At 36.6% G+C, this 10,192-nt stretch overlaps 1 protein-coding gene across 5 annotated transcripts; it reads left to right on the plus strand.

Moving 5' to 3' along the window:
- The first annotated feature begins 3,905 nt into the window (after positions 1–3,905).
- On the plus strand, positions 3,906–7,435 carry LOC112179100 (type I inositol polyphosphate 5-phosphatase 2-like). Of its 5 annotated transcripts, none has more exons than XM_040509949.1 (5): positions 3,906–4,309; positions 5,458–5,576; positions 6,844–6,931; positions 7,029–7,133; positions 7,300–7,435. In XM_040509949.1, the coding sequence occupies exons 2-5, from the start codon at positions 5,492–5,494 to the stop codon at positions 7,301–7,303; spliced, it is 282 nt and encodes a 93-aa protein (XP_040365883.1). In that variant the 5' UTR covers positions 3,906–4,309; positions 5,458–5,491; the 3' UTR covers positions 7,304–7,435. The 5 variants fall into 5 exon arrangements, 2 of the variants coding, with proteins under 2 accessions (XP_040365883.1, XP_040365882.1); XR_005802677.1 differs by lacking the exons at positions 3,906–4,309; positions 5,458–5,576 and adding exons at positions 5,698–5,780; positions 5,824–5,829; XR_005802678.1 differs by lacking the exons at positions 3,906–4,309; positions 5,458–5,576 and adding an exon at positions 4,820–5,180.
- Positions 7,436–10,192: the final 2,757 nt, after the last annotated feature.

Raw genomic sequence — 10,192 nt, forward strand, 5'->3', positions numbered from 1 at the left:
CAAATATAAACAGAATGGACAGAGGTCACAACATATATTATTAAATGAATACATATAACAAGAAATCATATTTGGTAGATCAAAATAAACAGAAATTCATCACAATGTTTATTTATTGTACGTATTAGTTCAATACATAGCATTCAAACCAAAAATGAAGAATACTATGTATTCGCCAAGTACTCAGTATATTAAGCAGGAAGGCCGTCTTGTATATCAGCCCCGACACAGTCAAAAACGCTGTCGTTGTTCCACGCATACAATCAACGGCTCAGATCATCTCTAGCCTCCTCATATCAATAATAAGATGTATAAGGAGGAGGTAACTGGGGATAGTAATGGGTCATTGGATTATGGTGACCGTAAGATGGGTAGTAACTAGGAGGAAGAGGAGGAGGAGTAGTAGGAGCATATGATCCCATATAATTATAGTTATTATAAGGATCATATGATAATAATCTTTGTTGGTCATTATAATACCCATTGCCATAACAAGGAGTTGTATATTCCTCTCCGGCCCTCACCCAGCAAACTGCAGCATTTTTTTCCCCAGCCTTGACAATCCTCTCCAGTAACTTTTTCGCGTTTACTTTCCCGGAAATATATGCCATACCTGCTTGTGCATCTATCTGATAAGAGACTCCTAAACATTTCAAACACGTACATAAAATCAATACACGTTCCATGGACCTGCTTTAGCCTTGAATAAGTTCATTCCTGTCTAGGGCTTTTAGAAAACACTAATGTTTAATTAGGGTTTTGATGTTTCCGAGCATACCTGCGATGTTTTTCAGCAATTTTGTCAGGTACTTGTACCATCCATTAGATGAGAGGTCCAGTTTCAATCCACAAGTCTGTAATCAAAGACGTTATCACATATTAATCCGCAAACCCAAAATTCACAGACCTAATAAAGAGAAACAAAGAAATGAAAATGGAACACTGACCATGTGAGTAAGAGATTCCATTGTTGGCAGCTTTGAAACACCTCAGGATAAAAGACAGTAATGAGCTAGGGTTTCTGATCAGAAATGGAGTTAGGTTATACGGTTTCTGTTGGATTTTGGGGCAGGAAGGTGTGACATTTATATAGCAAATGTGGTTGTCTCTCTCTGTTTATTCTTTATTTTTTGTGAATTTAGTGAATTGATTAAGTATATTTCAAGAATAATTATAACATATTAAAGTCTGGCATTAAAGAAACAAATCTAGAAAATTAAAGTTGGTTAATTTTAAAATTTATTTCATTTTGATTCCCCGCGATAACATCATTGCAGGAATTTAATTGTAGAGCAGTCATTTGACTCATTTCCATTTGTTAGGTGATCTTATTCTAGTTCATGTGATATGGAATTTTTTTTTTCTCCTTTAATCTTGCCTTGGTATGTATACTGGTATGCACTAAAAAAGATCAGCCATTTTTCTAGTCAAAAAACCAGTTTCTTCAAGATTTGTTCTCATTTTAGAGAAAGCTTTTGCGGGCGTGAAGATGAAAGTGATTGATATAGGTGAGGGTATTCAAACGTGTATACCAAGATTTGTTCTTATCTTTTGTAATATGAAATTGTTTTTAAAGTTAAACTTGTATACCACCATTTCCCATCTTTAATTTTCTTGATTGGGGATTAATTCACACTTAACTATCTTAAACATTATGAGCTATAAAGTCACTTTACAAATTTCAATAATTCTCTGCTAACATGGATAGGTCATTCAGGGATTCACTATCAAATCAGTTAACTAAATCAATTATTTCGCAAATGCCTTTTGTGTTGCCTTCAAAGCCTTCCTATAGTCATCGCATATATTTTTAAGAGCATATATAGAGCTTATGCTGAAGCCAATTCAACTCATTTCGCCCCTCTTGCTGCTCTTCGATCAGCAATGCTCTTTTGCAAGTAATCAATCAATTCAAGGCATTCTTTTCCTGCAACTTAGCCAGTAAAAACTGCTGGTAATTTGTAGTACGTTTGTTGGTATTCTTGTTCTTTCGCCGGATACATCATTCTCCAGTACTTCTGTGTTTGTTGATCATGACAGTTGGTATTCTCATATTAAGTTATATGATGAGGATTTGAAAACCTCTTCAAATAATGAAAAGGGTTGTCTTGAAATGAATCCCATTGGGAATTATAGGATTCAGAATCATGAGGGTTTTGTTCTTCAACTTGGATCATCATGTCATGGTCATGTTAGGGTTTTTGGTGTGAAAGTTTTGGTCTTGGTCTTGCGGATCATGAAAATGGGTAGGATTGGTAGTCATGGAGATTTCCTGGCAGTTTTGATTTTTTTTTTTTTAGTAACATATTAATTAATAGTGTGAAATTATCTCCAGGTTTTGATTTTCATTGCATTTTCTAAACATTAAAGAATTTCAAATGGATCATAGCGAGAATTAACCAGACTAATTATGCAAGCAATTTGATCTACAACACTAATACATGGAAATAAAGACATGACATCTCATGATGTAATCATGAGTAGTAACCTCGTCTTCTTGATGAAGGTGGAGGAGCAACTGCACTTGGTTTTGGCTTGAAATTAGTCACCAACTGATGACTACGATGAGGAGGAGGAAGTGGGCTTCGCAATACATGTCTTCTTTCTACTTTCCTCCACTTCGTATGTGCAAATTGAATGCCTCATTAATAAGGATGAAATTCGACCAAAACGACAGAAAAAGATCACCATAATCAAATTTTGCTTAAGTTTAATAGAAAAGCAAATCAATTAAGACCAAAACCAAAGCCTATGCAACAGAAGATCATATGTATGATTTACATGATCCTATATAAAATTAGCATTGGAAATCAATCAACCTAACAAGGAAGATAAGGCTACTAGTGAATTTAATTAGAAAAGTGATTTCCAATCATATGTGCATAATTTAAACGTACACACCAATACAACAGAAGATCATATGTATGATTTACATGATCCTATATAAAATTAGCATTGGAAATCAATCAACCTAACAAGGAAGATAAGGGTACTACTGAATTTAATTAGAAAAGTGATTTCCAACCATATGTGCATAAATTAAACGTACACACCAATTACCTGCAGTACCAAAGCTCAATGGGATGGCCAAGTTAGTGGCTAGCAAAGCAAGCAAAATGAGAGAAAAGAAAAAGGAAGGGACTCGCATATTTCCTTCTTTCTTTTTTTTCTTTTTTTTCTTTTGAGTAGAAGAGGTCATCCATTATGCAGCTCAGCAAGCAGTACAAAAACGATCCCCCCCTATGGGGAGGACAGAAAGAACCGTTTCGTAGAAACTACAACAAATCCACCCCTAAACAGAGCAAAAAAACTAGTAATCTCCTAGTACACCCACCTTCTAGGATTAAGCCCAAACAAAGAAAAGTAGAAGCCCGAGGATTAAAAATAACACCTCATGGGCTCAACGGGTCTCTCTTTTCTTTGTGATCTTTCCCACTCAAAGTAAGAAATAACCAGTCCCTCATCTTTCAAAACAAAAAGATGAAGGCCCAAACAAAAATTGAAAATGAAAAGCACACTACTAGAATTATGCTTATAGACATCACGACAATTACATCGGTAAGAAATACACGCGATGTAAAATAATGTCATTAACATCGATTCCTCAAAAACAGATTTCTATGTGTATAACTAACATCGCTTTTTACTGTTGACCGATGTCTGTATTTTGAATCAAAAATTTTCAAAAACGCGGAAAGACTAAGTTAAAAAATTTCAGGAACGGGGGAACAAAATTTTCATTCCCCACACTTATTATTTTTCCACTACTTTCACACAATTGAAAACACCGCTTCCCATTTTCTCTATTGCTATTCCCCGAACCCTAGCCCTCTCCTCCTTCCTCTCCCACTCTCTTTCCACAGCCACCACTGCTTCCCTCTCCCACTCTCATTAACCGCCTCCGCCTCCGCCTCTTGCCGGCGCCATCACCTCCATGAGCAAGCTCTCTCTCTCTCTGGGATCTCGGAAGACTGAAAGAAGGCAAAGAACCCTTTTCTCAATCTCACTCTCGAATGGGGGAAATCGATTGCTTCTGTGAACCAAGACAACATCCCAGGGGCGACCGGCTACCACTCCTTGTCCTAAGACGACTAGGGTTTGGGAAATCCTAATTAAACCCTAGGCGCCATAAAAGCCATAATCAAGCAAAACTTCTGAAACGTTTCTGGCAGGAAAGATTTTCCTAGAGAGATTGATCATCTTTGAAGCGGAATTTCGCTGCCTTTAATTTGTTTGGAAACGATGGGCAGAGGAAAGTACAAGAACAAGCCCACTGGTCAGCGCCAGTTCTCCAGTCGTGAAGATCTTCGTAAGCCTCCGTTTCTCTCCTCCTTTGTTTCATTCCAAAGAAAACAGCTTGATTCGTGATTATTTTGTTCTCATAACATGAATAATGATTTCAGTTCTCAGAACATGATAATGATTTCAGTTTTAGTAATGGTGTATTACTATTTGGATTTGGTTTGGAACTTGAGGAATGATTATTGATTATGAAAGACCAGAATTTAACAAGTCATTGCAAGGTCACCCTTTTCTTGTCTTAAGATTTTAGCTATGTTTGATGTCAATTGCAAGTTCAAGTAGCTGCCAACTCATATTTATTTTTAAGTATTAGCTGAATAATCCAGGAAAGAATTATAGTTTTATTTTTACTTTCTCAATATGATCCCATGTAATGGAAACTGAAACACTAATCGACATTCCAGAATTTCATTGTTGGTTTTCATTGTTTTGGGGATATTTACTCGGCTCTAGATGAGATTTCAATAGATTGTACCAACGAGTGTTACTTCTTAATATGAACTCCCTATAAGTTTTGATTGATTTGGGGATGTTCTATTGTTCTTGAGATGGATAGGAGTGAAGGTTAGGCATGACACTGCCTTTGTGTCTTACTAAATGGTCTAATTCTGTTTCTTTGCCAAAACAAATTAATGACTTCCTTTTCATATGTGTAAAAGAGAGAGGGAAGGGAAATAAATATGAAACTAGATGCCCTTATATTTATATTACAATTTCCAGTTTATTTTCGAAAATCATGATATATCTTACTTCCAGAGTAAGATGATTCCCGCTGCTCTGGTCAAATTAAGCATTCTGACTCTTTTTTGTGTTGCATTTGTTTTTTATATATATTTGCAGTTGCTGGTACCTCCACCCGTCCCCGTTCTTTTTCAAAGGTAACCCTCTGTCACACTGTTTTTGTGGTCACCGTGATGCAAATATCAATTTTTAGGTTTAAGTAACCTTTTACTTAATGTTCTATTAGCGAGAAACTGAACCTTAAGTGTTGTCATTTGAAAGATGAAACGTCAAGAATCTTTGGTTAATCATTATGATTGGAAAACATATTTTCTTACACTTTATCTTTTGGAAATTTGGAAACAATACCTATTCGTCTTCAATTTATTTTAACAGTTATACTTAATCACCTTGCCTAATGCTAGTTTATCCCAGGCATTTGATACCCTGCTCCGGAAGCTACAAAGGTATGTCCCTCTTGGAGCATCTGTTGCTGATTTGTATGCAGGGGCAGGTGTTATCAGATTATCATTGGCTGCTACAAGAAAATGCAGGCAAGAATTTAAGATTTCTGTAAATGTACAGTATTAAAACTCATAAGTCTCGAACTTTATAAAGTGAAATTCTAATTGTTTTCTAGGTCTATGAGATGCATTGAGATTAACAAAGAATCAAATCGATCCTTTGAGAAGACGGTTGCCCGCCTGCCAAACATAGTAGATAGCAGCATCAGCTGGCATCATGCAGACACTTCTAAGGTTAATAACCCCTCGGAAAGTTTATGATCATATATTTTATGAGCTAACAGTTAGAATTATGATCATAGATAATTTCAATCTCAATTCTTTGATTACTTTCTATTGATTTGCAGCTCTTCATATTCAAATACACGTCTGGATATCTTTTAGCCTCTCTTTGATTAAGCTTTGTTCTTATAGAAACCAATTGGAATAAGCTTTTATTTCTGTGATGTTGTTAACTCATACTCTGTTTCAATTTTAAATTTTCAAATAGCTTGAGTTTTGCCAAACTGAACTGATGCATGATCTTTGATAGTTTGTCTTTCGGTTCTCACTTTTCTTCAAAACTATATATGAGTTTGGATGTACTTATCAAATTGGACTATCACTTGTATAAATTATTTCAGAAACTACAGTTTCCAGACCTAGCGACCTGTTCTGTAAAACTGTAATTTTCTGTTAATAATTTGAAGTTATTTTCTTCTGAGAATTTGTAGTGGACTTGTTGAAGAGTATTTGAGACTTGGAATCTCATAAAAAAGATTTTTCTATAATTAGTTATGATTTTTCAAAGTTACAGGTCTGTTGCAGGAATTTCTGAAAACAGTATCACTGTCATGTTCTTTCTGTTTCTTTTAGTATCTTTCTATGTACAATCTTGCTTCAAGAAACCAGTACTTTACAAGTAGGCATTCCCACCTTTCATATGAAACCCGCCTGCCTCCATTTGGAGTTTGTATGAAAGATTTATATCACGACAAATTTGGCTTTGTGATGAGCATTTCTGCTGCACAGTTTTACTTTACAAATCAGATCTCAAATAACCATTTCTAGATGTTCAATGTGTGCTATAATCCAGTATTTCTATTGTATGATAAAGCAATTAGTTTGTTTTTATTTGGGGGGCTACAAGGTGATATCATTGTTGCAACCTTGGACCTTAAAAATGATGGGGTTCCTTGAAAAGGAAACCACTTGGGAATTTTAAAAATGTAGTTGCTTGTTCTATCATATTTTGGAGTGCTGCTTTCACATTCTTCTTGTCTAATAATGTACATAAATATGATATTTATTGGTTCAGATCCGCCTTCTTTTGGCTATCAGTTAAGACATAGGAGAGGAAAATTAGAAACTACTCGTGCTCAGTACATAAACACAAAGGATGTGAGGTTTGTCTAAGTTTTTCTACCTCTTGCAATGCTAGGCCTAGAAGTAGCACTAGTTTGGTTCTTAATGGAATTTCCTGGGGCACATTGTTTCATGTAGGCTGACAATAAGCACTTGGAATGTTGCTGGAAGAGTTCCGGATGAAAAGCTTGATATTGATGATTGTATTTCTTCAAAAGAGCCATCGGATATCTACATTTTCGGGTCAGTAATTTCTATCCCAGATTGTGTTAACCAACAGATTGTGTTATGGATGCTAGGATAGGAATGTCTTGTAAGGTCAATGTCTTTTTGTCTTTCGCTTTTCCTTTCCTTTCTTTCCTTCTGTTTTTCTTGTTATAGCTAACTGTTCATTTCATTTTATTTGCAGGTGAAAACAGAAGAACAAATGGGATATAAGTATGGCGAGGCTTGCTTTCGTTTATGTTTCTAGTATTATGTACCATTTAGACTTAAATTTTTGTTTTATTTCGACATGTTATGCATAGAAATACTTGGGATGTTCTTATGTATTTTGAGCATCAATATTAATCAAAATTTATTTACTTACGATATTTATTCTCATTAGATTTCCTAGCAATAGTTACAAGTCAGTTTATAACTATAAAAATGAAGTCATATAAGAACTAATACATCAATTCTAAAAGAAAAAATTGATGTCCCATTAGCAGTGGATAACAAAATATTAAGTAAGAAACGATGTAACACAACCCAATGAACATCGACTTATTAAGTAAGAAACGATGTAAAACAACGCAATGGACATCAACTTATTAAGTAAGAAACGATGTAAAACAACGCAATGGACATCGATTTATTAAATGAAAAACGATGTCTAGTATAAGTATAAACATCGGTGTCAACCTCAAAAACTGATGTTTAATATAAGCTTGGACATCACTTCGTAAAAGGAAACGATGTTTAACATAATAATGAACATCGGTCGAGTAATACAAAAGAATGTAGATTCAATCTTAAATAGTGTGATTTATGGCAAGTACTCGTAAAGCTTATAATAAACAGCAGGCAAATTTCAAAAATACCGATGTGTAAGAATATATTACACATCGTTTCTAGAATGAGTAACGATGTTAAAATGAATACTAGTGCTATTGGACCTATATTTCGTTAAGCATTAAATGCATAAATATGAAGGTTTAACAATATCTAAAAACACCAATTTGTAATCATAATAACAGTTTAACATCGATTATAGAATCTAATCCGATGTTTATTGTAGTATGAGACATCGGTCTTTAACCGATGTCTATTTTTTGGCGATCTTTTACATCACCCACTAACACATATGTACAAATTTTTTTTTACATCAGTTTTTGGCCGATGTATATGAGAAAAATTCTAGTAGTGGCAACACTACTGGCCATGCCCAAGACCAGGCCCAGTCAACCCATCTAGGGCAAACCTTAAGTGAGAAGACAGCCCTGCCCCCTCCACCGAACACCACTCGCCGGAGGACCTCGCCCACGCTTCCACCACTGTTGGTAGCACATGGATCCGATTCCAAAAGAAACAGCACCAACGACGAGCAAATCACCATACACCCGCGCTCACCCCTGTTCTGCCAGCGATCTTCTCCGTACTCTGCACCGACACCAATGTCAGACCTCACAACCATCATCCCTGGAGCATTCTGGCCTGGATCGGTCCTCCAATCAACAACCCAATCACCAACGTTGGCCTTTGCAAACACCAGATCGGGAACAGAGACACCAACACTAGCCGCTGGGAACTAGCAGTAATCCGAGGAGACCCAAACTCGTTGTTCCCAACCTCCATTCATGTCGACTGTAAAACTCTCAACATAGTCACCAGCCGTGCGACCTCTATCCAAGATCCAGACGCGCCGATCAGCCACAGACCCCAACAGATTCATCCAATCGGATCTCGACCTCAGATCAGCCAAGCAAACACACCTACCATCCCCGACAGCAACTATAGGGATCTCTGTCCATGGCGACACTCCAAGCGCCAAAGCGAAAGCAACTGAAAGAAAGAGACAATTAGCCACGAGGCTAGCAATGGTCATGACCATTGAGGTTTGGAAATTTGGATATTTTGTCGAAGGAGGGAGGCCAACGATAAACCCTAGCAGAGCCCTAGGTCAGAGAAAAAAAACTAAGAGAGGTAGTTTACCCAGATGATCGAGTTGACTCGCATATTTCCTAATTGGTGATGATTATTACCTGCTATGACTTATTAATAGTGTATTAATTGTGGAAGTCATCTCTCCAGCCACACTGATCGAAACTTGATGAATTTTTTAAGCCATTCTTTCCTGGGAGTGCCTGGGTGTACTGAGAAATTTTTTTGTGCTACAGTCAAGCCATGACATGGTTTGACGAGTTAATAAAATATTGACAAGTGGTATTATTTATTTAAATGAGATTACACCTCATCACCAAACTCAAACACTGTTATATACTTGTACATTCTCTCGCCGTCATCCCAAAAACTAGTTTCAATCTCATTGCCTTCTCTGCCGTTCCATCAATACCTTCAACCTTCAATTCTACCAAAATTCATTTCATTTCTTTATGCTCCCAGATCTAAACCCAACTCTCCAAAAGTACCCTCTTCACTGATTTTCTATTCTTATATTGATTTCATATATAGAATAACATTCACATCGATTTTGGGGTTTGCACTTTTGTGGAAGGAGGATATTTCAAGTTAATTATTTGCAGAGAGACAAAAATGAACTTAGCAAATGCCAATAAGATGAGTGAGAGGCAGGAAAAAAACAAGAAGAAGAAGGAAGCAAATATAAACAGATCGACGATGTGAGCCCCGGAAATATGTATCGAGCTTAAGTGAAATAGTTCGATAATTTACCTATCGATCTCGATAAAAGTTAAAGTACTCGAGAATATTTTCAGAAATTTTCATTAAGAGAAATCCTCAATTTAGGAGTTGGATAATAAAGTACACGTCACGAGGAGTTCGTGAAAATTTTCGGAGAAGTTTTTGGATACCCGAGCTATTTATCGTGACTTTCCGAAGTTTTGGGATTTTAGAAATTAATTCAAGAAATAGAAGACAGGTGGAGCGATCCTAGCCATCCACCTCTTCCACCGCTTCATCAGGGACGTCCACTGTTAATTGGTTCAGTTTATATATATGAGTCTTGACCCGTGGGAACACCAGAAGCATCGAGAAAGCAAGAGAACCAGAGTTCTCTGACCCTGAAGAGAGAGACGACCCGGTAGGGAAACCCGACCGGAGCTCTCACCTCCGGCCACCCC

Source organism: Rosa chinensis, chromosome 7 (genome assembly GCF_002994745.2).
Source record: "Rosa chinensis cultivar Old Blush chromosome 7, RchiOBHm-V2, whole genome shotgun sequence".
NCBI lineage: Eukaryota > Viridiplantae > Streptophyta > Magnoliopsida > Rosales > Rosaceae > Rosa > Rosa chinensis.